Source organism: Psittacula echo (assembly GCF_963264785.1).
Source record: "Psittacula echo genome assembly, chromosome: 1".
Classification (NCBI taxonomy): Eukaryota; Metazoa; Chordata; class Aves; order Psittaciformes; family Psittacidae; genus Psittacula; species Psittacula echo.
In genome coordinates this window covers 78,653,687-78,680,434 of record NC_137735.1, presented here as the reverse complement: position 1 = coordinate 78,680,434, position 26,748 = coordinate 78,653,687, and the positions used below count along the sequence as shown (strand labels likewise).

Below are 26,748 nucleotides of genomic sequence, written 5' to 3'. Positions count from 1 at the left end.
AATGGGGGCAGGGCCGTGCGTTGCTGTGGCAACGGCGCACCCACTTCCGGGGCGGGAGCTGGGGTAGAGGCTGCTGGGAAGGCGGCATGGCCCAATAGCGGTGTGCGGCCTGCGCCTCGCGGGGCGGTGGCGGCGCCCTGAGGTGAGGGGGGGGGACAGGGACAGGACCGCATCGTGCTGGGTGAAGGGGGGTTGGTGGGTGGGGGAGGGAGGAAGAGAGGCGAACGGAATCCCGGTCGGTGGTTCTGGGAGGCCGTTGCTTTACTGACAAAGTTTCTCCTCCCGTCGGTGGCTCCGAGGTTCGCTGTTGGAACCCGGGGCCCTTGAGGCGGACGGTTGGTGTGTGGTGCCGCTCGGTGCTGGGCTAGCAGTCAGCGTCACCGGCTCTTCTCCACACCGGTGCGGGTTTAAGGGCTGGTTTAAACTAAATCACTTTCTCTACCTTCGGTTGTTTTTTGGGCTTAAGGCCCTGTTCTTCTGACCCCTGAAATCCCCCAGATGCGTCAGTTCGTTAAAGTCCACGCACAGGCAGAGAAAGTTGCAAACCATAAACAAAACACCAGCAGATACGTTTGCTCTCAAGCGTCCGATTGACTCTAATATTGACTTCCTTACCTTTTCCCTCCTGCTCCTCCTGACAGAATTATGGACCCGACCTTATTGAGAGAGCGAGAGCTGTTCAAAAAGCGTGCCCTCTCCACACCGGTCGTAGAGAAACGTCCACTGCCGTCTTCTGACTCCTCTTCCTCAAAAAAGAAGAAAGCTAAGGTAGAACAAAGTGGCTCCTCAAGCTCAAAACAAAACACAGGTTGGTGAGAGTCTCCTCTTAAGCTGCTGCTTGGTATTTTCCACTGTCAGCCTCTAAGCTGTGGCCTGTTTGTTTTAATTTGTCTGTGAATTGAGAGTGGCTGTTGTCATTCTTTCCCTTAAAATATCACTTTTTGTTAAAAAATTCACTTGTGCAATGGTGAAAAAAACACTTTGGCTGCCACATATATGTGTCACGCCTTGCCCTGTGACTTGTTTGCTCCTCTCCATTAGGAGAATCTCTACTGCCAGAATATTATTTCACGTGAGGCTGGGTTTGTGGGTTTCAGTGCTTGCTGAGACCACAGGACAAGCACTGACAGTGCTCTTGCTTTTTTCCTTTCCTCTTTAGAGAGCACCTAATTTTGTTAACTGTAACTCATTTGTGCATCCCCAAGATGGGTTTCAGTTTAAGTCGTGTCTGGTGAACATGTCCTGATATCAGTCATTCTTGTTGGACCTGGGAGTCAACACCAGGTCAACTTCTGCAGGTTTCTGGCTGCTTTGGTGAAGAGTTCTGTCGTTTTGCTGGGATGGTGGGGCTGATCCCTCGGTGTCAAATAAGCAGTTAATAAAGCAGTAGCAAAATAGTGGGAAAAAATTAAGATTGCAGCACCTGGAGCAGCAGGGAGAGGATTGGTGTACATGCAGCAGCATGCTTTGTGTTTGCTTCCGTTGTGCAAGACATGTAATTTTGGGGGCTCTTTCAGTTTTCTGAAAATACTGGCAATTCTTGGATGTATTCTAAAGCTCAAATCCAATGTCAGGAGGTACTCAAACATGAAATACCCTGCTGTGCAAACTCATTGTGTGCTCATGTTTTGAATACCATGCACGACTCTCTTCTAAAAAGGAAGAGATAGAGCTAAAAACAACAGAGAAAAATGTCAAAGATAGTGGGAGGAGTGGAGCATCTTCTGTCAGAGGGGAAGAGTGAGGAGTTTGAGTGTGTACCTCCAGCTCCTCAGGGCACTAAATAAAGTTATCAGACAGTTTAAAAGAAATCAAGGGAGTCCAGGTTTTCATCGGTCCGTTTGCCACACTCTCCAAAGAAAATAAAATTATATGTGGAATATCCTAAACTGCATGTCTTGAGCGAGAGCAGTTGACTGGGAAGGAGGGATGGGGAGGTAGGAAGAGGCGTGCAAATGTGAGTCTGATCCAGAGGATTTATGTGAGTATGTGTCCCAGTGGCAGAGGAGATAATAAACATGTTGTTTCTTTTCTGTGGTTTTGTGGGCTGGGTGTTTCTTGAAGGGCTTTTGCAGCTGTCAGATGATTAGCTTGCACAAATAGGAATGTGTGGCTGGGAGGAAGTATGTGTTATCTTTTACACTGCTGGCTCCATTTCAGACAGCATCGGAGGGCTTTCAGGATTTCTAGAATACTTCTATGCAGAATGAGTTCAGCCTCCTTTCATTTCCCCCTGGGGAATATTTGCTAACTACTGCAGAAGCAGCAAGGGTGGACTGAAAATAATGAAGATCAAAACAAACACAAACTTTCTTCCTCCTGCTCTAGGAATTGGCTCAGAGCAAGTGTTCGAGTTGACAAGTGACTGAACAGGTTGAGCAGCACAAGTTGCTCACTGAAGTGCACCCTACCTGGGCCATCAACTTCCATTAATTGTGCTTTTAGTTTGATATTTTTTTTCCTAAAATGCTGCAGAGTCAAATTTCTTTCTCTCAAAAAACAAGTTTTATTTGTTAAGTGCCTGTCAGGATATGCATTTGTCAGAGATGGGTCCTGAGGAGGTGGAGTAAAATCCTGATGTTGCAGAATCCCTGTCCCACTTCTCCTCACCCCCAAAGAAATTAAAATCGAGATGATCAGTCCTAATTTTGTTGCAAAATGACCACAAAGATGATAAATAATGTCACAGTGATTACATGTTGGCATTGCTAGTCCCTGGGTGCTAGTGCCTGCAGGTTCTCTCTTCTGTGAATTTATGACTTGGAGAGCCTGCCTCTGTCACTTTTTGGGAGAGGAGAGGAATTGAGATCATACTATTCTTCAAATGACTGCATGGCTAAATCTGGACTGTGTGTGAAGATTTCATGTAAGTTGTCTAGTGGGAAAAGTTGAATATAGTTATAATCGTTATCCAAACAAGTTATTTGAAAAAATACAGAACTGCCTTGCTTTCTCAGTTCAGAATAGAAACTGGAAAATACATGAAATATATCATATCTGTTATTTCTTTTTATTAATGAATAGTAAGTTGTGGCTAAGGTCTTAGTCTTTTTCTGAAGATCTTTCTTTTGATGGTCTTAGCCGCAGTAACAAAGAGGCAAAATCTCCAGGATCTGTTTCATGACTTACTCTACATGTGGGCAAGAATCATCTTGAGGCTCCAGGGTTCTATGTCTTTCGTTCCTTGTGCATACATCCAGCCCCCTTTATAGATCCATGAAATAACTAGCTGGAATGAGTCCCAAGATTTTTCATTTCATGTGCTTCTCAGGAAGGTGGAGGACCATGATGCCAGCATAGCAGGGGCTTTCTGGGTTGCTTCCTGCACACTACTTTCTTGTGTGCAGCAGTGATGAGTGTTTTGTAGGAACACTGCAAGTGGCCAGCAGTCCTCTTGCCATTTGGAGCTTTTGCTTGGAGGAAGAGGCACATTAATTAATCTAGTGCGTCCCAATGGCTACATTTGCCTCTTGGGCAGGACACAGGTTTTTCAGGGCTGATGCTGTCAAATACAGTGGGAGGCAGTGAGTGTACCTGACAGTTAAAGATGTTCTCAGTACTAATGTTATCTTCATCAGATGTCTTGGTGTGAATCCCAAGTTGTCTTGAACCTGAGGCATCAGCTTCTTCTGTTAATTGTGCTTATAGTTCGATTTTTAGCTGAAAGCGTTCTCTGCACATGATACTGACAGAGGTTTGCTGTAGCAGGCATATCTGAGATGAACAGTTGCAGTGGTAGTTGTGTAGTTGTGACTGCAGAAGGGAGATTGCTTCTGTAGATGAATCACTGAACTGGCTCTGCTGCTTAGTAGTGGCCTAAGTATCTTGTGACTCCATCTCACCAACCAGGAAGAGCACAACTCAGATTAGCAAGTCTTTTTGTTATGTGCAGGTCTTCTGGGGCTTAGGCATACTGAGCCTGGTGGAGGGAGTTTATATATATTTAAGTTTTTTTAAAAAGCTAATAGGTACTGGCCAGAGCACAAAGGTATTTCTGACATGAACAGACTGTGAAATCACTGTTGTAGCTTACTCATCCATTTGGCTGTTAGGTGGGTTTTGATTCCCTAATGACAGGAATATTATTTGGGTTTAAATATCTTGTCCCATGCATAGCTTTGGTCTGGGACATTTCTCACTGGCTTCTGCTTCTCTGTGGGTTCAGTAGTGTGAAAGACTTACCAGGCCATGCTCTTGAATACTGTTGTTGTGGTCGTAATTTGTAACTGCAAAACTTTCATGGTTTAAAAGCTATAGATGCATCTACAGAAGAAAAATAATCTAGTGAGCTGGAGTTGTGAGTATTACGTGCTCAGTTTGTGAGAAAGGCATGAGTGTGAACACTCTGGGCAGGCTGGTGAAGCAAGCTAAGATTCTCTTGTGCAAAATGAAGTCTGTTCCTGCTGTGCATCTGTCCTGCCATCTCTAAAGCAAGGCTTATCCTGGTGTGGCCTCCTTTGCAAAGTATGTTGATACCTAAAAGCTGTGTGGAGGTGAAATTACTGTCATTGGTGTGGCAGGCCTGCAACCTGTCTGCTTGTGTTCCTTGGTCAATTCCAGTTCAGCTTTGAAAAGTTAAGCTAGGGATGATAAATCCAGCATGTCTGACTCCCTTTAGTGTTGTGGTTACCACAGAGGCAGCAACCTTGGGGCAGAAAAATGTCCCTGTTTCTTCTAGACCAGTAGTGGTATGCTTTTGTGGAAATAACCGGAAGTTCTTAAGGTAGTGTGTTAATTATGCATTGATACCCAGAAGCTGTTAAACAGGTTGAACAGGAAGTAAGGGGAGAGCAGTTCTGTGAAACTGGAGGAAGAGAGGGAGAAGGCATCGAGTTGTACCACAGGGGTCTAGAAGAGACCATTTTAGGGGATATGTTTCAAGTTGGCTTACTTTTCCTCCCACCGCCCTCTCTTCTAGAAGCAAGAAACCCATAATAAGAAGAGCTGTCGAAGGCAAGAATTCACACAAGCCTCTCCTTTCCCATCTCTGCGTGGTTGACCTCAGTGGAAGGACACTATTGTGTCTTTGCACTACCTGTGGTCAGACTGTTGAGCATGTTTATAAATGTTTTCTCCAGTTAAGCAACATAGTTTTATACATGTTAGGCAACATTTGTTCATTTGGGTAGACAAAGATCTGGGCTAGTAACTCCATATAAACAACAAAAGTTCATTTGGAAACAAAAATCTTTCCTTCCCCCATAACATTGCGAAAGATCATCCTCCTGCTAAGGACTTGGAAAGCCTTTGCCTATTATTCAAGTTCATATCCAGACATAAAATTATAGCTGTTGCTGTTCAGTCCAAAAGGGGAAAAAAAAAAAAAAAAAGCATGTGACTTGCTCAGTCATGTCAATCGTGAGGCTTCATTCAAATGAATTCATGAGGCGTTCTTCAAGTGCTGATGCTCAGTCCTTCCTACACCACCTCTGTTTCGTGCTTTCTGAAGCTGTTCAACATTGCTCTAACAGGATTGGGTTCGTTCTCCAAGTCTTTCACAGTTTTATTTTTCACGCAGCAGCAACAGTCTAGCAGTTCATAGAGGAAAGCCAGCACCACCAGAGATACTACAGTAAAGATGAATATGATCAGAATAATAAAGCAGGCAGTGTTCCAGTTATCATGGAAAGGGTAGATCTTTTGCACTTGAAAGTCCAGATACTGAGAAATGGATGTAGTCTCATTCCAGTGAGTGGTGTTGAGGGTTGCCATTCTTGAAGAGTTGTCTGAGCGTGCTCACTATCACCAACTTAGGGGCTGCAACAGAAAAAACAAAGCTGTTGAGGACTGTACTGGTCAACAATATGCTGTGATTTTTATCTCAAACTGTAGGAACTTATGCTCAGACTTAAGTGCTCGCACCTCCCACCAACGTGGTTTGTTGCATGCTCATGTTTGTTCACAAAAATATCACACTTCAAATGTACAACTTTGTGATTAGTCTGGAACATTTATTTCAGTGGTGTCTGGTCCATGCATGCATCAAGTAATCTAAATTACTCTGGAATGAGAGAGCTTTGCTTCTTTATTTCAAGTACATGCAAAGACTAAAAAGGTTACATGATTATTTTCAAGGTACCCTGTGGTTTTAATGACCTGTCCATCGTTAGGCTTAAAGTTGCTACTTGCATGTCATTTTTAGAGGATTAGGAGATCTCTGTGCCACTCTCCCACACCTGAGCAACGAGAAGAACTTAATAGATGTTAATGTCATTGGAGCTTGCTTGTTTGGGCAGGGGTTTCTTCTGTTTGGGAGAAAGAAATAAATTGCTCTTTAAAAAAAAAAAAGCAACACATAAACTCTATTTTGGAGTATGATTCCAAAGAATAGAACTAACTGTTGGTAGTTGTAGTACCAGATTAACAGTCCTGGTTCCTTAAAATTCATTTTCTTAAATTGCCTGTTAGCACAGATTTGTTAACCCTGCAAAACTCTCTTGATTTCAGAAGGCCAGATTTCCTGACACATTCATTCCCTTTCTCTGTTGAGTAGAAGTTTGTGCTTGAGAAATCCATCTGCCGAAATGGCACTGAGCACGTCTGGAAATCTTGGCCTGTTTGTGGTGCCATGGTCAGTAGGATATACAACAAGGAAGACCCAACCCTTTCTAGGGAGTTCTGATTTTATTTTCAATGACATTCTCTGCTTGGCTGCTAGGAAAGGAATGTCGTCTTTGCTCCAATACTGTCTGTTTGTACCCAGCAGAAGAAAAGACTGCTTTGTGGCGTGGGGGAGAAGTGAAACAACAAGTTGGCTCTAGCAAATCTGCCTTTGGCACAAATGGATTGCTGTGGAGATGTGCTGTTTGGGGAAGGCCTTTGCTGAAAAGTGTGAAAGTAGGCTGTGCCTCAATAACTTCGCTAGTACAAAACTAGAACAAAAAAGCAGTTTTATCTGTCTCTGAATTTCTCTGTGAATTATGGATAATTCACAGGCAGCTGAGTTATTTGGCAATAACGTCGTTGCAGTTATGCATCTCGTTTTCCCCTCGTTTCCTTCTTTCCCTGACTTTGCCTCGCAAAACTGAGCAAAATTATGGTACTTCTTATATATAGTCTTAATATAGTAACAGCTGTCCAAGGAATCATAGAATCGTCGTAGAATGGTTTGGGTTGGAAGGGACCTTAAAGCTCATCCAGCTCCTACCCCCTGCTTTGGGCAGGGACACCTTCCACTAGAGCAGGTTGCTCCAAGCCCTGTCCAACCTGGCCTTGAACACTGCCAGGGATGAGGCAGCCACAGCTTCTCTGGGCAACCTGTGCCAGGGCCTCACCACCCTGACAGGGAAGAACTTCTGCCTAAAATCTCATATCAATCTCCCCTGTGTCAGGTTAAAGCCATTCCGCGTTGTCCAAAGGTGCTGTCCAGGTTTCTTGCAGGCACCCTTCAGATACTGGAAGCTGCTCTAAGGTTTTCCTGGAGGCTTCTCTTCTCCAGGCTGAACAAGCCCAGCTCTCTCAGCCTGTCTCCAGAGCAGAGCTGCTCCAGGCCTCGCATCATCTCCATGGCCTCCTCTGGACTCGCTCCAAGAGTTCCATGTCCCTCTTGAGTTGCTGCCCCAGAGCTGGGCACAGGGCTGCAGGGGGGTGTCTCAGCAGAGCACAGTAGAGGGAGAGAATCCCCTCCCTTGACCTGCTGCTCACGCTCTGGGGATGCAGCCCAGCACACAGGGGTTTTCTGTTCTGAAGTCCACACTGAAGCTGGGTCATGGTGAGCTTCTCATTGTGACCAGCACCCCCAAGTCCTTGTCCTCAGTGCTGCTCTCAATCGATTCTCCACCAAGCTTGTATTTGTGCTTGGGATTGCCCTGACCCACTTGCAGGACCTTGCGCTTGGCCTTATTGAACCACAACAAGGAAGAGCCACAGTAACATCTGGTTACCTGTCATAGTATACTGTAGGACATCGTAATAACACTTTGAATCCTTCAGGCAATTTAAAACCGAGTGTGGGAGAAGATTGAGCCAGATTCCAGTATTCCCTTGAGGAAGTAGCAAGGAGCTTTTAGTGGTGAGCAGCGCTGACGGGCCAGCCTGTACCCTGCATGTAAGCCTGTCAGTGAGCACATGCCAGCTAAGGGGGAGCTCGAACAATGGGCTTTTGTTTGCTGGAGTACCAATGGAAGATTGCTTTGAACATCAAGCAAAAAGTGAAAACCTAACTGTGTTCATTATGAAATGGTCTTGGCTACCCATATTTAGTTTGATTTCATTCAGTAATCAAAACTACAGATCAAAGGGGTAGCACTGATGTTTTGTTCATTTAACTGTGCTCACAGGTAATACTTTAACCTTGTATATCACGGAAATAATTCTATCAACCTGTTTAGAGAGTGAAAACTACAAAATGCCTGAATAAATGGGAAGTGACAAAGGCAAAGTGTGGTGTCTATGAAAACAGATTATTTAAAGCAGTCTCATTATTTTTGTGTCATTAGGAAAAAAAAAAAAAAAGGATATGGTGAAAACCAGCATGATGCTGCCAAACCAGCTTGTGATTTATGTCTTATTTTTGTTGTTAAAATGTTATACATGCCAAGGAAGTTGTGAATGCTCCATCCCTGGCAGTGTTCAAGACCAGGCTGGATGGAGTCTTAGGTGACATGGTCTACTGTGAGATGTCCCTGTCCATGGAGGGGGGTTGGAACTAGATGATCTTAAGGTCCTTTCCAACCCTAACCATTCTGTGATTCTACATTTTGATCTTTAATGTCATGCCTGTAATGGATTTAAATTGAAATACAGCTTTGTTGGGAAGATACACGGCACTAGCATTTGATATGGTCATTTATCAGAGCAGTTGCAGTAACTTTTTCCTCTGTTAAATCTGTAGCCAAATACACAAATCTGTTACTGAATACACGAAGTATGACTGAGATGGATAGGATTGATTAAACTGCTGTTTGTTTTTTTTTTGTTCTTAAACAAAAGTTTACAGAGCAAATCCAAGCTAAAAATACTCATGAGCTGAGTCAGGCCCTGGCTTTGAGAGCGTGGTTTGGTTTGGTCACGGTCTAGGAAAGCAATTCAGCTGGCCTCTTTTATGGCACTAAAAGTCAGGAGGGTTTTTGAAGGGGTAGTCTGGAGGCTTGTTTGAAAATTGGGGGGAGGAGGGTAGGAGCTGAGTAAAAGGATTTTAGAGTCTCTTTTGAGGGGTAGTTAAAGCAAGGAGGACTGAAATGCATCTTTAAATTGCAAGAGGAGTTTGGTTTTGAGCTTCACGAGACTTTTAAGACTCACTCTGTAAACACCAGGCACAAAAATGAACTGTTTCTGCTGCTGAGAAACTGAGTACTGCAAAAAGAGATGAAGATCTGGGGCTGCTGGAGAGACTGGGCATGTTCACATTGGGTAGCCAGGACCCTTTGCCCACCACAGCTCCTCCACCAAGGAGGTAGCTCTGTTCCTGAGAGGAGAGGAGCATCTTCAGTACGGCATGGCTCCCTGTTGCTCGGCTGCCAGCCCCGTCCCCTTCCCCAGCCACCATTAGGGCAGTGGTTTGCACAGCATGGAAGCATATCATCTTTACACAGGGAGGTGGAATTTAATACCCATGCTGGAGGCAGTTTGTGCTTCTTGAGGCTGATGAACTCCTTGATTTGAACAAGGCAAGGCAGATAAATATCAGCTGCTCATTGCTGTAAACTATTAAAATACAAGACTGAAGTAGCTGTTGCCAAGCTTCAGAATTAGCATGGCACTAGCGAGGTTAGTTAAAATGATCTGCTTTCGTGCAGTTTTACTTACTTTACCATAGCACAATTTAAATTCATATTGTAAACCAGTCTGATTTGAATACAGTTCAGCGATTGTGTGTATTCAGAATGCAATGAGTTAAATATTTAATGAATTGACTTCTGTAATAGCTACATCAGGCTTTAATTTTAAGGTATCATTGTCTCTAGGCACTGCAGAGCAGCAGCTTTATTTGAAATCATATTTGTGGAGCAGAGGGAAATGACTGGCAAAAAATCATTTCAATGCAGTACTGAGGAAGTCTTGTTTAACAAACCACTGAAGAGACATCTTGGGGTAATACCATTTAACAAATCTCAGATGGAGTCTCACCTGCCTGTGTGTCTTGTATTGATTGCTGCTCCAGTATTTACAAGAATAATAATATTCAATGGGAATTTCTTCCTACCCTAACGCACCGAATTTCTAGAATAGGTTTCTAGCGTATCCATGAACATAGAGGGGTTTTAGGCAGCTTAATTGATACGGTTTATGGAAATACCCACTTAGGAGATACACTTCTTAAATGTCGGGTTTAGCTGTCTTTGTTTTAAGGAAAATCCTTACACTGTCATTTTAGTACAAACATACAAAATCAATTACAGGGAATGTGAGGCTGCAGGCAGCAAGCTACCTCCCCGGTAAGCACGAAATCCATTTTGTCTACTGAATCGTGGTTTGGCGTATGAGCTTTTCTGTGAGTGGTCATCAATTTTCCTTTAGTGCACAGATGGTGAAAGTGATAGTGCAAGGCAAGCTCCTCTGCCTTCAGTGGAATAAAATCCTGCTAAACCTAGAGAAAAACATTCTAATTCTAAAAAGCTTTTTACAGGCTTGTAGTTTACAGGTATATTTTCTTTCAGTAATCAAGAGAAACCTAAGACAATGTTATAAAATGATCCACACCTACCTCTTATCTGAGAGGATGCTGGAAGAGCGCTGTTCTGGTCCCTTTTTTTAGTGCAGCCTATGGCACAGCTAAGATGGAGCTCTCCTACCATTGGCCAGAGCAGGATGCTGCTGACAACTTCCTTTCTGCTCGTTTACATCCAGCCCTCAATCCCAGGAGTAAATCATTCATAAATTTGACTCTTGCTGTCTCGAATAGAAACAAACCCCGTCCTGCTCTCATTCTGGGGGATGCTCTTTGTGTATGATGAGCTTTGTAAGGGCGCTGGGAGGTGGTGGTGGCCATGCCCGGCTGTGCTTTTTGAGCAGCCATCAAACCCTGACGTTTGAAGTGTTAATATCAGCAGATTCCCAGCTTGGCCCTGGGGTTAGATTTACTTGTCAGGAGCCTTAGCAGGCTGTAGCCAGGCAGATTAAACAAGGTAATCTTCTGGATTCAATTGACAGAACAAATGCATGATAAGTCATCTTAACTCTTTGTTGTGCCACTGAATGTGCTTCAGCACTTTAGACCTCTCATTATATGTATGGTTTTTTTATTTATGTCTTGTGTGGATGTTAATTTTTAATGATAAAAAGGAAGAATCCTGCTGGGGAAGATCCCTATAGGCTGTATTTTCAGTGGGAGCCAGCTTTGTTTTTCTCCCTTTTTCCATCTTAATTTAGTAATCACAATAAAATGTTCTTCTGTTGTGGAGTTACACTGATTTTTCTATGTTAATTTTAGAATTGTGCTGTGTAAAGCCTCTAATATGATGTCATATAAAAGCTTCACAATTACCACTTGCTGAGTTTTTAATCTGATGTTTATTCCTTCAGCATTTTTACTTCAGTGTTTCTGAAGTGTTTTTTACTATACTAGCACCAGTTTCCATGAAGTCTTCTCAATAATTATCCAAAATGGATTTGTTTGCAATGTGATTACATCCAACATTCCCACTCTGTAGTTGCCTTTTGCAGTGACTTGCAGATCAGCTTGGAAAGAGATTGAGATGCAGTGGGACAGACATGAAACAAATTCACCCAAAGCATAGTGACTTTGGAAAATTAATTGGGAGTTTCATATAAAGAACTTTCCAAGAAAATCCAAGTTTAAGCACAGAGAAGGTAGCAGACTTTCTCCAAACCTGCCGCGTACTCGGTGGAGGCGATGGGTCTGTCAAACATTTTAGGCGCATTTTCTAAAATACTATGATCTTTTATTTTCTTGTTTCTTTTCTTGACCAATGCAAACCTCTGAGACCTTAAACTGCTTCTTGTCACTGCTCTCATCCAGATTTGGCAGAGACAAGACTCAGCTCTGCTCAGCACCCGCTGCAACCCCTCTCTCCATTACTGCCCTAACTTTAATTGTTCTTTTCTCTCCCTCAGCTGATTCTTCCACAGAAATAACAGGAGCTCGGTATCTCTGAGAAAACCTACTGTCCTGTCAAATGTGATTAGAAGTCACCAGTGGATTAAAAAATTTGTGTGGTGACATAGAGAAAATGTTCTTTTTCTTGAGTAACTGGAATTCTGGGAAGCTGATACAATTATGCTGGTAATGGGCCTGTGGCTTTGGTAGCAGTTTATGGATATTTCTGTTTAATATGCTGTGCTAATAGCTAATGCTAATACAACAGTCATTAACAACCCTGCAGGAATTTTTGAAACAAACTTTACACGGTAGCAAACCTCACAATACATTAAGCCAGAGTCAGAGGGGATTCTGAATTGTTGTCCCAGTGGTGCAGTGCACCAAGTTGTATAATTTTAAATTTATTTTTTCATATAAATTCGCTACTAGAGCTGCATAAATAAATTAATGCTTAAGCCCAGCACAAGCACATCCAGCTGCTGAATACTTTTATGGAACAAGTGAAACTTTCTGCTCCTGTCCCAGCAGCACAAAGCTATCAGTAGAGCTAATGGCTGAGCAAAAATGCAGCACGTTATTTCAGCGTGGCTTAATGTGGCATAAATGATTATGGTTTGTTAAGCCACAGAGTTAAACATGTACACTTACAGGAGTAATGCAGCAGTGTCTTGCTGTTTTCTTGAAGATCATGTCCCAATAACTTTATGTTCATGCAGCTCTGCTGAGAAGTGTTCCAGAGCCATGTGTGTTGACAGGTACCTCTGTGGGTCTGGATCAAGGCATGCTAGCACAGTCTTCTGATGGTGGCTGCTCCTGCAACACACATTTCTTTTCATAGTTGTAATTCTGAAAGCTTGTGGAAGTACACTGAGAAAGAGATGGAAGGCAGAGCCAGCAGGGTGTTGCAGGAAGTACAATTTAATGATTTGGTTTCTCCTTTTGTAGATCACAGCAATGGATCATTCAACTTCAAGTCCCTTTCAGGAGGCTCTGGCTACAAGTTTGGAGTTCTTGCTAAAATAGTGAATTACATGAAGGTATAGACTTCTGCTGTAAAATTATAATGGTTTTAAATACTTCTTTATTCTCCTGTGGTAGCTGAAAGATGCTGTATATTTCAGCTCTAAAATTCTTTTATATCAAGAGTGAGAATATCAAGAAGCTGCTTGTTAAATTCAAAGTGCTGTCAGTAAACAGAATGGTCAGCATATTGTTCCATTACTGAAATCCTCATTATTCCAGGTCACTTAAAAACCAAGACAGGGAATGTTATTTGCAGCAGAAATAGGAACTGCAGCATGCTGTCAGCTTCTGGGATTAATGAGCTATTTATCAAAGCAACATACAAGTTGGTGCTTGACAGATGACTGTGTCATCACTCTCAGCTGGTACTAATTTTTTTTATCTCATATTCTCAAAAACCCTAAACTGAAACTCATATGCTATGTGTACTGTATCTAGTCTGGTTTTGCAACAGTTGTTTTGTCATCACAGTATACCAGTTTTAGTTACTTTATGCTAACTGAGTCACTGAACAAAATAATTATAGAGCTCTAATAGATCCTGTTTACTTTTCCAGACTCGGCACCAGCGTGGTGACACACATCCATTAACCTTAGAAGAGATTTTGGATGAAACACAGCATTTAGATATTGGACTCAAACAGAAGCAATGGTTAATGAGTGAGGTAATGAAAACGTGTGTTTAGATTTTAATTAGAGATAAAGCATTATGAAAATAATGGATTATACACATTTATTTAATGACAAGCTCTGTAAATATATAGTGTCCCCTTTAGGAAGCTACATTGATTCACATGCCTGCCTGTTATGTACCCTCTACTGTTGAAGTAACAGTGAAATGACTATTCTGACATTTTTAAGGACATACTGCAATTGTTACAGAGCATATTTTACCTTACATGAGTTTTTTATTACTAATTTTATATGAAGAAGCTGGTTTTCTTAAGGAATTCCTTTATTAAATAAAAATAATGCAGAGAGCTCTTCTGATATTGAGGATGTTAAATTAACTAGAACAAAGGAGTATGGCATAGGCTTACAGTACATTTTTTGTCATGTACTGAAATGAAGAACTCTGATGTGAAATATGTCTGAAGTTGTGGGGTAATGTGCAAATTTCACTGCTGGATTTCATTAGTCTCACTCTAGATGCTAGGCTTTGTTCCTGCAGATTGACTATAATTTGCCACCATGTTGATCTTTGTGCTTTGTTGATCTGAATATCCTCATGGAATTTCAAGATTAATAAATCACCAGACTAGCATATTTAGTATTTACACTTGATTTGCTTACCTGGTTTTGCTCATATAGTATTTAATATTCTTGCAATAGAGCAGTAAAGCTTGTTGAGACATGAGGAAGAAGTCTCTGCATAATAAAACTAGGGTTGTTTTAACTAATAGAGCCTGTAGCATTCCTTTGCTACCAGGACTAAAATTCTGGGTTACAGAAACCCCAGTGTTGGTTATGATGGAAGCTTGGCTTTGCTGAAGTCTTTCAAAAGGTACCTCCAGGTTCTTTCCATAATGAATATCAAGATGGAATGAAAAAGCTCCTCCCAACAAGTGTATATGAAAACATCACTGAACTGTTACTGGATAAGAAAAGGTGAAAAAAAAACCTGCAGTGCCAAAGTTAGTTATCTTCTCTGTTACAGGTGTTTTCTCCCTCCTTTCTTCTTTCTGTGTCTCTTCTCTTTCTCCTTTCAGGGTCAGGCTGGCATCTGCAGAAGAAACTAAGTAGAGTTGCCCTCTGTTACAGGTGAACTTCCATTGTGCTACTGGCCGCACAGCAAAACTGATTCAGCGCATATCTGAAATTGTTTCAGTTGTCTCTGAACAGCTAGTCGGTTTCACTCTGAAGCTGGCATCAGAAGTAAAATCCTACTGTGCAGGAGGTCTGCTCTTCTCAATTTCTTCTACAGCTGCTGGTGCCAGTTGACAGCAGTTGGGGAAGACTGAGTCCTGGTTTGTTTGTCCCAGGTTAATGACTTTCACATTGGTAACGTGTATGACTTGAGCTTGATGATAACCTCCAAACTGGCAGCTGTAACATGTGGCTCGTGTGCTCTAGCTCCTCAAAAGCATGCTATTAAAAAAAGTACTACTATGCGTTCTTTTTCAGGGTTTTAAATTTATGTCCCTATTACAGGCTCTAGTCAACAATCCAAAAATAGAAGTTGTAGATGGGAAGTATGCTTTCAAACCCAAGTACAATTTGAAGGATAAAAAGGCTCTGCTCAGGCTCTTGGACAAGCATGACCAGCGAGGGCTGGGAGGAATCCTTTTGGAAGATATCGAGGAAGGGCTACCCAATGCACAGAAAGCTATAAAGGTGAGTAGCATGTGTCCGTGATGTAGCGAACCCATTCCACTTACCTCCTGAAAGGGGAGGGAGAGGTGAAGAGGGAATTTCCTCATGAGTTGTTTCTGTTCATTTCATAACTCAAAAGCTATTTCAGAAGATCTAATATTGTAGCTTTTTCTGTATTTCATCCTTTACATTCAGATGTGGCCCGATCTCAGCACCGCTGTCAAAGGTCTTTCTCACAAAAGACTTCTTGATCTCCCACATTCCAACTGTAGGCATTTAGTTTTGCTTTTATACCTTGATCTCAGTGCTCTGTATCTCATCTTTGATTTATTAATATACGTACTACCTGTATCTGCGTTGGATGGTTTTTAATGCCAGTTACTTTGCTGCTTCTCTAGTTTATTGTGCTTTTTGTAGCACAACATCTGGGTCCATTGTTCAAGTTGGAATCCTCATTCTCAGAAACAAAGTGATTTTTGTGCTGTTCTTTTGCATTTGTTTTCAAGGCTTTAGGGGACCAGATAATTTTTGTTAATCGCCCTGATAAGAAGAAAATTCTTTTCTACAATGACAAGAGCTGTCAGTTCACTGTGGATGAAGGTGGGTGTTTGTTTACATTAATTTCCGTGATGGTTGATGTGAATTCATCTCAAACACCTATATGTATAAGCAGTCTTCAGGTATTGCAGTCTTTTAAGGTGGTAATGAATAAGTATCCAGCTGTCAGGAGGATAGTTTATATTAAAACAAGGATAGCCAGACTAGCGAGTGACTTCAGGGGTCATATCCTCTGGTTTGTAGTGAATATATTGGAGCATGGCACCAGGAATCCAATGATTATCTTCAAGTGCAGAAGAAACAGAAAAATCACCTTATATACACTTATTTCACTTTGTAAAGGGCAGCCAAAACCCAAAAAGAATGGCTTTTGGGTGCAAGTTTGTTTTGTTTTTCTTCCAGTTTATTAATCGTGTACCTTTTATTGGTGAATGCAACAAGAAGCTACACTTAAAGCAGAAGGGATGTGAGCAGAAGCCGTGAGAAGTGGTAGTTAACAACTGGTAGGAGAGCACAGATGTGGGGTAGTGCTGCTGCCTAGAGCTGGAGTGGATTTGGGACTTCAGAAGTCCAATATGTGTTTTCTGTCCAATAGTGGCAGGTGCAGTGTGCCCATTTGTGCACAGAAATTAATTACCCAAATTGGGGTGTGTTTCAATAATGACATATATGCCAACATCAGATGCCTGTAAAAACAGAAAGGAGAAGGCAGTCTGTGTTGTAAGATTTTATTTTGAATGACTAAACGGCACTGAACACTTTCTCTTGTTAACACTGTTCTTGTACCATGCCACATAAAGCCATTTTATCATATAATCATATAATATTATGGCTAAAAATGGAAGAGTTTTGACAGAAACTTGAACTGCTCTAATTACAGGACCATAGGACAAAGCATAAAGCTCTTTTTTAATTTGAGTAGCTCAGAATTCTTATTCTGAATAGAATTAAGCAACTGGAAATTGCATCATTAACTGTATAAATCCAGGGCTGTTCAGTACATTGTATTTTTAGCACACCCAGCACTGATCTGTGTTTAGGAACAAGCAGTTCAGACTGTTTCTATGAAAGGGGGGAAAGGTTAAAAACGACTCTAAAACTCCTTGAAACAAAGCGTTTAAGCCATTTGGCTAGATCTCCAGATGAGGGTAGGCATTTAAGGCTCTAGTGTCTGTAGCGAAGGGGTCACTAGTATGCAGTTTGTAGTTCAAGGTAGCTTTGCTGTCTTTCATCCGCAGGTGGCAGCATGTTCCATCTAAGCAGAAAGTGATTTTTTTAATTATTATTCTGTTCCTGCTGGCTTTGGTTTTTCTTTTCATGCAGATGATGATGCTTTGTTTTGAGAGGGGGCAAGAATGCTTTCTCTTTTGTGAATTTTGTGGTCGGCCTGCCTACACCACAACTCTTTAAAACATCCTTATGTGGGTTTACTCACTCACTGCAGGTGTAACGGAACCTTTTTCCAACTGAGTTATCCTGTGAGGAAGAAAACACATCCTTCCTGAGCAGTTTGTTTCTGAGTCTTTCCAGAGCACCAGAAGCATGTCTCTTAGGGAGTCACTGGCAGAATTGTCTGCGTACAGGATGAGTTGTGACACATTTCTGTGTTAGCAGTGCTATTTCAGCTCATTATCTCCAATAACATTAAAACAAAGTTTTTATAAAACTGCAAAATAATCTTTGAAGTGTTGTCAGACTCTTTGATCTTAGGAGCTGATGACAGTTCAAAATACGTTTATAGTTTAATGTTTATCCTTAGAAATAAGGGCTCTCTGCTCTTGGTGCATGATTTTCCCAGACGATACCCTCCAGTTTTGAACATATGTTGGCAGGGATTAGTATCCTCTAAGTCAGGCGTCCTTTCCCACCACTGAGCTCCAGCAGCAGAGAAAGGGGAGCTGCCAGGGTAATGTGGAGCTTCCTATCTGAAATAGTGGGAGGAACTGCTTCCTGGCAGTGCCCACCTCTGCCCCAGCTACAGTTGTTTTGATGGCTGAACAAGCTTTTCTTTCTCCCCTTTTAAAAGTAAATCCCAATGTACTGCAGCAGCAGTGGTGCAGTACCTATATATCATGATCTTAAGGGCAGCAGAGAAAAGGTTTTTACAGTAAGGAATGGCTTTTGTTCTTCCTTTTATGTGATTAGCCAAGGAGGGTTCAGATTGCATGTGTTCCTTCTTGACTTCCTGACTAATTAATCTTCTGTCAGTAGTGGGTAGCTGAAAGTGTTTATAAAAGCCAGGGTAGATTTCAGGTGCTTCAGCCAAGTAAAGCACTGCCTTTTTGTGCTGAGGCTCAGCACTTAGCATGTGAACCAGGCTTTCACCCTGTGCAGGCTGAATGCTGGAAGGCCAGTTTGATTGCTTAACTGTTGGTATCTTTCGCATCTGAATGTAATATAGGAAGTGTTTTAATGCCTAGAAATTTGGGTACTTAATTATGCATGTTCTTAATATTCTTCCTAAGCACCTTTGAGGAGATTTAAAGACTGGCTAAAGCATTTTAAATTTAGCAGTGTGAAAATTGCTTGGGATCAGCGATGGCTTTGAATTCCAAGGTGAAGCAGGAGCAGCACAAACCTAACATGGTTTTTCTTCTGGTATAAATCTAGTGCTGTGTTCCCTGGGACTGTTAGGAAGCAGGACTCCTTCTTTCCCACTACTCAGTTGTTTCTTTCCTTCTGCCCTGTTACTGTCTGTTCTTGTCCTGTGCTCAGATTCTGGCTCAGCTCAGGTGTGTTACAGCAGTTTATCTCCAGAAGCCATCCTAACCTTTTTGCCAGGAGTGGGTGAGGCAGTCAGAAGTGCAGGATAAGCCACACTGAATTCACCATGCAGCCATTTACCTGTGACTTTGTTCCCCAAATGTAAGCATTTATAGAAAGGGGATGTCTTAGAGTGTAATCACTCGGAATGTCAGCACAAATTTGTTTTGTACATGAGGCACCTCTTGATGGAGTAAAGTTGAGGTAACTCTGCATTCTTACCCTTGGGTACTGGAGAGAGAAGATGTTTGCAAAACCTTTGCTATGCAGCCCTCAGCTTTGCTGTGTGTTACTGATAGTCAAAGCTCATTGTTTTAAGTCTGTGCATGCAGACTTCCCCATGCTGGAGATGTTAGCAAACATCTAAACTGGCCATTCAGTCAGCTCATGGTCTCATTTCCTCCACTCATTACTTGAAAGACCAGAAGTGAGGTATCTGGAGGAGCCAAGGGAACAGCTTTTGAATAGTGTTGATTCTGTCAAGCCTCTGAGTTAAAATATTTCACTGGTCAAATTGCAAGATACTGCATACAGGACTTGGTCATAGTCTGGGTAAGACATGGAGCACCTGCCTTGGGTACCAGGATCACAACTTTCTGCCTCCTCTGGGAGAGATCTGCATTGGCATCAGGACTTAAAGTTCTGCTGAAAATGTGTGTGTTTCCTTGAGGGTTTACAGCACCTGCATTGCTTTGGCCAGAAATTCTTTGGGAATTTCTCCCCAGGGGATTTTTTTCTGGCCTCTGTCTTGTCATAGCAGCCCAGATGGTGGGAGAAATTGTCAGCTTGTCTGAATGCAGGCTACTGCAGTCAGGTGTAGCCTTGCTGTCTTGACTGCTAGGCAGGTTTTTTTCTTCTATAGCTATTATGCACCTGTTCTGGCTGATCTCCCAAATAGTTTAGTGTTTCTATAGAAGAGTATTTTGCTGTGCTTTTGATGGTGTGAAGATCACCTAGCTGTTGACAGGACAAGGAGAAGGAAAATTGAATGTGCTCTGTAATCTAAATGGTTACATACATTGCAGGAATGTGAGCATCTGAACCTGTTCTCTGTGCCTGGGTAAAGCAGGACAGCAATCCCCTTCCCACTCTTCACAGCAATACTGAACTCCTTGTGCCTGTCCACAGAGACAAGAAGGACGTTGTAAAAAAGGGATCTGGAATATTGAAACCATCTGTAAGAGCTGCCTTCTGTCACTGTTGTCTGCTCTTCAGACACATCAGCTCCTCAGCATTTTTCTTTCCGTCTTCTCCCCTTCCCCAGAGATAGGCCAGCCAGCCTGACACATCCTCCTATCTGGCCAACTGTAAGCACTGATGCTGCTCCAGAGGTGGTGGAGCACAGCAATCTTGTCATTGAGCGCCATTTCCTCCCCTCAGACCCTCTGTTAAAAGTGCAGTTAAAAAGACCAGCAGTTAAAAGTGCTGCTTTTAACAAGTGGTGACCGCATTTACTTGGAGCCATACAGCCAGGGTGACAGCACTTCAGATTCTCCTCAAAGAAGTTGGAGAAATATCTTTTCTATCTTGGGTCGAGGGCTTGAATTTTGAGGTGTAGAAATAGCACAGCTACAAGTGGGGAGAGTTGTTTCTAGAGAGCTGTAGTTATTGCCAGCTTTTCTCATAGGTTCTCCTGTTTCAGAGAGGGTGTTGCAATAATTCAGATAGCATGTTCCCAAGGTCTAAACTTTCACTAGCTAATAGGGGCATAGTCCTTGGAGACTTCTGAATAACTCTGACAGGTAGTGTGGCAATGGCTTGGTGCAGCCAAACAGCTGCTCTCTTTCTTCAGTTCTTGCATTTAGCTCAGTGTCTGGTGTTATACTGAGTCGGTTTTGTGATGAGATGATAGATGTATCTCCTTTTCCCTTTCAGTGGCACCCTGAATGCAAACAGCTGGTATGCACAGCTGTCCGAAGGGTGGCAGCTCTGTTGCTTCTCCACCTTTATCCTGTGCTTTTAATCCTGGACCAATCCTTTAACACAGAGTATTTTGGGGGGGATGACTGTTTTGTTGTGACTTCCCCCCCAATTTTCCTAGGCAATAACACATTTGAATGCCCTACATGGAGCTTCAGCATGGGGAGAAAGTTCTTTTGCAGTTACCACAGTCAAAGCAACAGCGTTGAAAGCAGCCTGATTTATGAAGGAATTTTTACATGGGAGTTGCAGAATACTGTAGAGTGACCCTGGTGGCGCCAATTAGTGGATTAAATTATCTGTGTGTAAAATCCATTTTAGCATTGCGGTTTTGATTCTTGGTGACTTAAATTTGTATTTTTTGGCCAAGTTTAAAAGGTGAATGAGAAACTATAATGATGGTTTAACCGCTGCATTACAAGAAATGCAAACCGCTGTGGTTAGATATTAACCATGATCTGCACTCCTGTGCATGTTGATCCTTGACGAGCTGACCATTTATTTTCTAATGTTTAATTTTTCACTTCTGTTCCCCAGAAGAATGTGGACCAGTTTAACCTTAAGCACCTATCCTCAGGGGTTTTTTTGGTGTTTTTTTTTTTTTTTTTGCACTGAAACATATTTGTCCATATATCATAAACTCTAATAAGGAGAAATATCATCTGTCTTTGTAGCAGATCATCATGAGTAAAAGGATGCTGTCATGTGAAAGTTCAGTTATCACTTTTCTCCTCTGCCATCACCTTGTGTTCACATGCCTGTCATACATCTTGGGGGACCGACCTGCAGCTCTTCAGCTCCTATTGGAGTCATCCGTGCAGAGCCAAAGGCAGAACAGCACAACACAGCGTTAAAGTATCTCTAACTGGTATCTGTTTAATAGTCATGCATTTATGTGCAGCCTTGTCACTTAACATGGGAACTGCAAACACATGACTAGAAATACAGTTACTTGCAATGTGCAGTACTGATTCATCTTTCCAAGCACCTCTGGGGGCTCAGCTTGGGTGTTGAGGACAGGGAAGGGAGATGACCAGAAAGAAAATAACTTGAAGGAGCGTGTTCTGCTCAGTCAGAAGAATGCAATGGGAACCTTACACAGGCTGTTAAGTCTTGATCTGAGGGCTCATCCCTAAGGAATCTCTCTTGCATGTTAAGCTTTGATCACAGCACAGCCTTTTCCACCTGCTGCAATGGGATTAGGTGAGAGATGATGTGTGATAGCAGGCATTGCGTTAAGTTATCTGAAGGCTGGTGGTCTCAATAATACTGCTGTGCTGTATGGGAGTGTATGTGCCTGTATGAAAAATGGGCTGAGCACTACCTCCATGTAACCAAAAGCGGTGTTTTGACAGGATTTGGTTCTCTTCAAAAACTCCGCATTGCAAAAAACGAACATTGTTGTTCTTCACGGGCAAAATACCTTTCTTCTGTTTCCTGGAAAGCTTAAACAGCCCCTTACTGTTGGTAGTGGGAAGAAAAGAAAGACCCAAGACTTAAAGCACATTTTTCGTAGAAAAACAAGAGGTATTAGGAAGGGAATTGGTCCAAGTACAGGAACCGAGTCTGTTACGTATACCTTTTGTACAGTGTCATCCTGTTGCAGCGTGTCTAGAGCCAGTGTATCTGTGGCAGACCATCGTTTCATCGCCTGCTGTGTAGGACAGCTTCTTAAGCTTGCAGAAGTTGTGGTTGTTTTGACAACTGTATACTAAATATATCTGGAAATAAAGGGAAAAAATGTAGTCTTGCGTTTCTATGTGTGCCTCGTGTTTTATTTATAGTTTGTTAGCCAAACCTGCTGACAGGATATATCGAACTTACTGCCTGGGGAATGAAGGGAGGTAGGATTGTACCAGCCGCTGCCTGGAGAAAGCATTCCAGAGGCTCTGTGGAACTTTACATGAGGCAGAAAGTGTGCAGGCAGATGGCAGCTGCTCTAATTAAGACTTACTGTCTTTCTCCTTTTTTCCTGCTGCTGTGTCTTTTAAGGTATCTCTCTTTTTAACACCAGAAGAATGTTAGTAATTTATTATCCGTACAGCACGGTATCTATTATATCACAGTGATAAACAAGCATAAACCCACTGAAGCAAATGCCTTGAATCTTCAGTAAATTGGACTATGAGATGTCTCCCAAGACAATGGCAGCTGAAGATGTGTAAATGGAGTTTCCATTTATGGTTAGTGATTACTCTTCGCCAAGATCTTTTGAACCAAGGCTTATAAAACACATTGACAGTCTACACAGCTACTGAGGTGCTAGGCAAAAAAAGAGACTCCATAGCAAATTCACATTAAAAGCACATGTTGCCTGTGAGTGCTCTCGATGAGGATGTAAAACAAGGGTTTCTTTGGTGTTTCAGAGTTTCAGAAGCTGTGGAGGAGCATTCCTGTGGATTCTATGGATGAGGAGAAGATTGAAGAGTATCTGAAACGACAGGGTATTTCTTCCATGCAAGAAACTGGACCAAAGAAAATAGTAAGAGATACAAGTTGCAAATCTTTCTAGGGGATTCCCGCTTCCTGAGCCACCAGTGTTAATTCCAAAAGACAGTGATAAGCCTATGCATAGCTGCTTTGTGTAGCTCAGGGAAGTGTGACCAGTTTTAAGAAGTTGCAAATAACAGTGCTATAGCCAGCAGTCAATGTTTTTACAACTTGTTTGAGCCTGTGTAATAACCCAAGCAGCATCAAGGAGAGGGCAAATGCCAGAAATTTCTGTGAGCTCCAAAGTGGAAGCTTCTGTTTGAATCTGTGCAATACATTAGGAGTAGAAGAATAGTTACTTTTTTGGGGAGAAGGGTTGGGGTTTTGTGACTTCTCTGCTAAATAGCTTTGACGTCCTGATGAGAACCCTCATGTAATATGCCTCCCACCACACACACACTGTTCTCCAAGTTGGGTGCAATATGCTCCCAGTGTTTTACTGGGAGGCAAAAATGGCTGCAAGCTCTCAAAAAATGCTTTCTTCCTGGCTTCAAGCAATTCATTTTTTAACATTTATTTGATGTGATACATCATGTCTTTTCTACACTTAGCTTCAAACAGTCCTTTTACTTCCACACAGGACTTGTTCCTGGTTTCTGCTAGTCACTACACTAGAAGCTTTAATGCCTCTCACCATGTAGGTGCTCCTGACTTCCGTTATATGCTGAAGGTGTCTTTGGGCACATAATTGTGGATAGAATGATGGGTCATGTACCTCCTTCTGTAGCTGCATGGGAGTGTTTGGTAGCTTCACTTACAAATGCCAGCTTTACTGCTGTGCGTGGGATACAGCGACTGCACTGTCCCCATCTCCCTGCCTGGATTTGAGTTGAATGCTGTTGCTTCTTGCCCGAAAAGAAAGCACCTTCCCTGCCTGCCTACCCCTGGTTCAGGCAGGGCTCTTCTTCACTGAAGTGATGACTAGCACAGCATCACACATCAGATCAGATGTTGCAGCTGGAGGGCAGATCTTTTGACTGCTGTTTATTTCTTCTTGTAGGCTCCTATTCAGAGGAGGAAGAAACCTGCTTCTCAGAAGAAACGCCGGTTTAAGAGTCACAATGATCACTTGGCTGGAGTATTAAAAGATTACTCTGATGTCATTCCTGGCAAACAGTGACCAGTTGAAATCTGGAGGAAACATGCATTTTTAATATATCAGGATTTTGCCACTTGGGTTCAGTGTCTGCTTGCAGAAAGACTGACTGTATATAGTAATGTGATGTGTTTCCCCCACCCCAGCAACTGCCCAGGTGAAACAGGTCGGTTTAAGAGCAAGTTTGAACTACTAAGTTTAGAGTTTAATTTAATTAGCTAATGGGAAACGTGTCTTTAAGTAAGAGGTTCTCACTAGTTGCCTCTTGGCATAGTGGTAAATGGTGCTCAGCATGTAATGCAGGAGTTCCTGTTCAGTGCTTAACTCTGCTTTTACATTGCTTAATGGGTATTTACCTGGAATTACTTACAAGGGGCTTTCTGGTAGGATTGAATACATTTGTTTTACCTATTTCAGGAAAACCTTTTCCTAAAATCACTTCAGGCAAGTTTCTTTCATAGCCAAATACACCCCTGGTTTGTAGGCTTCTTTCTTGCCATGAGACTGAGCTTTACTGAGAATAGGTGATATCTAAGGCTCAAACTCAGAAAAAAAAAAGACAAAAACCCTCTCCCGAAGTCCCAGCAGGCTGCAGGATGGCAATGCAGCTTGCAGCTTCCTAACACTAATCAGAAATTGCCCTTGGTGATTTTTCAGCATTGTAGGGGATGCCCATGTGTTGCACAGTTCTACTGTATGGGCAGGAGGGAAATAAAATGATAGTGTAATGCTGAAGCCTTTTTTTTTTTTTTTTTTTCCCCCAGTAATAAGCAATGCTGGTTTCCGGTTTTCCATCCTTAAAGAATGAGAGAATCAGCATCTTTTGTGCTTGTTGCATTTTCTTTTTCAAGGAAGTGAAGGAATTTTTGTTGTATTTTTATCTTTTTGATGACTTATTGTTCTGGGCTGACACTGTCATCTTTTTATCATCTGTGGTTGGGGAGAGGGGAGGAACCACCTTAAATGAATGCTTCAGTTGCCTGATGTTCTGTGCAGTACAGACTAACGTGGAACGTGCCCAGATTGTGTCTTGATAATTTATTTGTATGTTCTGAACCAGAGTCAATCAATGATGATCACTGTAGGAGAGGAGTTGCTTCTCTGCATTTCTAGGGTTAGGATCAAAGATAAAATAGGTGACTGTGATAAGCCACCAGCAGCAGATTGCTGCTGCTTGCACATGAGCTGGTGTCTTGATGTGTCGGGGGCTGAAGCAGAGGCCGTCGGATCTGGACACGTGAACAGATGAAGAATAAGGCTTTGTTGCTGTCGCACTGAACTCGTTATGTCTGCCTGGGGAAGCACACGAGGAGTAATACACTTCTGTAAGTGTAGCATTTATCCTTCTGATACTGAAGACTGCTCTTTTGAGGAACAGACAGTACTTCTGGCATTGCACGTGTCAGCGCTGTGTCAACCTTAAAGATTTGATAAATACTGGTAGGAGTTTTATTCTATTTTTTTTTCTCCCATGCTTTTTAAATATAAATATATATTAAAAAGCATGCTGCTCCGGCTGGTGTTGAAATTGTTTTTATTCCCTGTATTTTCTAGGTCAGCACAAGCAATTCCTTTGGAGCTTTTTAGTTTTCCATTACAGCTCAGCTTTAAAGCACCCGTGGCACACTTGAAAACTGTTCTCCTCTCTCCTGTCATTGTAACTCCAAAACCACAAAAAAGTTGCCTTCCATCTGCTGCATTTTTGAGCAGTGATTTTTTTTTTTTTGGTGGTGGTGGTGGTACTCAGACACAAGTAGAACTCTTTAGTGAGCTCTGAGTTGCATTTCATACCTTCTGGGTTTCTGGGAGGGTAACTTCCCAGTCATCCCAGTCATCTAACATGGTGTTATCCTTTGTCTGAAAAAGCTTGCAAAGCTTGCTTGCAAAGCAGGCTGTAAGGTAGGGTACCTGCTTTGTTTCTCTGCTCAAGTGATTAAGATAATAGGGAGGTCTGAAGAACATACCTGCAGCTATTTTCAAAGATTAAAAATATGTTAGGTCAAAAAACAGCAAAGGAAGACTGACTATCAGCGCTGTGTGCTGTGCTGGCATTGTCAGGCCCCAGTGTTAAAAGGAACAAAACAGTTCAGTTGAAAGGCTGGATTAGATGCTCTGTATCACCAGCGGAAGTCTTCTCCAGAGGAAGGTATAGTAAGTTTTACACGTACAGTCTTGGATGTAGCTGAAGGGAAGCTCACATTGGCCTGTTGGAAGTGTCATGGAATATAGACAAGCAGTTGTGAAGAAAACAAGCTCAGAAAATAAGCATGAGCTCCTCTCTTTGTGTGGGTTTCAGGAGTTCAGGTTTGTTTTTTCTGTTGAAGATGCTTCCCAGGGATCCTTACAGGTTTTGTTTTTTTTCCCAACACCTCTTAAAAGTTAAATGGTGCAACTTGAAAACACCTCAGACTGTATCAGCGGGAGTCTGTTTGTTGAAAGCATATTAGTACCACTCTAGTCCACTTTCAGTCTCTTCACAGCATAATGTCCAAATCAGGCTTTTCGCTGAAGTTCAGCCTAAGAGTTCACAGCTGTGAAAAACTTAAACCCACTTCATCTTCCTCCAGGCTGTTCTCATGTATTCT

General features: G+C 42.2%; 2 protein-coding genes across 4 annotated transcripts; one reads left to right on the top strand and one right to left on the bottom strand.

Moving 5' to 3' along the window:
• The first annotated feature begins 44 nt into the window (after positions 1 to 44).
• Positions 45 to 25,680, top strand: GTF2E2 (general transcription factor IIE subunit 2). Of its 3 annotated transcripts, XR_013956887.1 has the most exons (9): positions 48 to 142; positions 642 to 808; positions 12,947 to 13,038; positions 13,581 to 13,688; positions 15,175 to 15,357; positions 15,843 to 15,936; positions 22,944 to 23,059; positions 24,068 to 24,329; positions 24,928 to 25,680. XR_013956887.1 is itself a non-coding variant. In XM_080618375.1 (8 exons), the coding sequence occupies exons 2-8, from the start codon at positions 646 to 648 to the stop codon at positions 24,185 to 24,187; spliced, it is 876 nt and encodes a 291-aa protein (XP_080474501.1). In that variant the 5' UTR covers positions 48 to 142; positions 642 to 645; the 3' UTR covers positions 24,188 to 25,680. The 3 variants fall into 3 exon arrangements, 2 of the variants coding, with proteins under 2 accessions (XP_080474502.1, XP_080474501.1); XM_080618375.1 differs by having other exon boundaries at positions 24,068 to 25,680; XM_080618376.1 differs by lacking the exons at positions 22,944 to 23,059; positions 24,068 to 24,329; positions 24,928 to 25,680 and adding an exon at positions 21,252 to 22,922 and having other exon boundaries at positions 45 to 142.
• On the bottom strand, positions 5,035 to 5,888 carry SMIM18 (small integral membrane protein 18). The gene has a single exon (XM_080623731.1). It carries the CDS (start codon positions 5,710 to 5,712, stop codon positions 5,419 to 5,421), a length of 294 nt encoding a protein of 97 aa, XP_080479857.1. The 5' UTR covers positions 5,713 to 5,888; the 3' UTR covers positions 5,035 to 5,418.
• Positions 25,681 to 26,748: the final 1,068 nt, after the last annotated feature.

Bases quoted from the DNA above. Each gene is read 5' to 3' on its own strand.
- SMIM18 (XM_080623731.1), bottom strand. From the start codon at position 5,712: ATGGCAACCCTCAACACCACTCACTGGAATGAGACTACATCCATTTCT.
- GTF2E2 (XM_080618375.1), top strand. From the start codon at position 646: ATGGACCCGACCTTATTGAGAGAGCGAGAGCTGTTCAAAAAGCGTGCC. The intron at 809-12,946 runs GTTGGTGAGAGT...CTCCTTTTGTAG, and splicing joins AAGCTCAAAACAAAACACAG to ATCACAGCAATGGATCATTC. The intron at 15,937-22,943 runs GTGGGTGTTTGT...TTGGTGTTTCAG, and splicing joins TCAGTTCACTGTGGATGAAG to AGTTTCAGAAGCTGTGGAGG.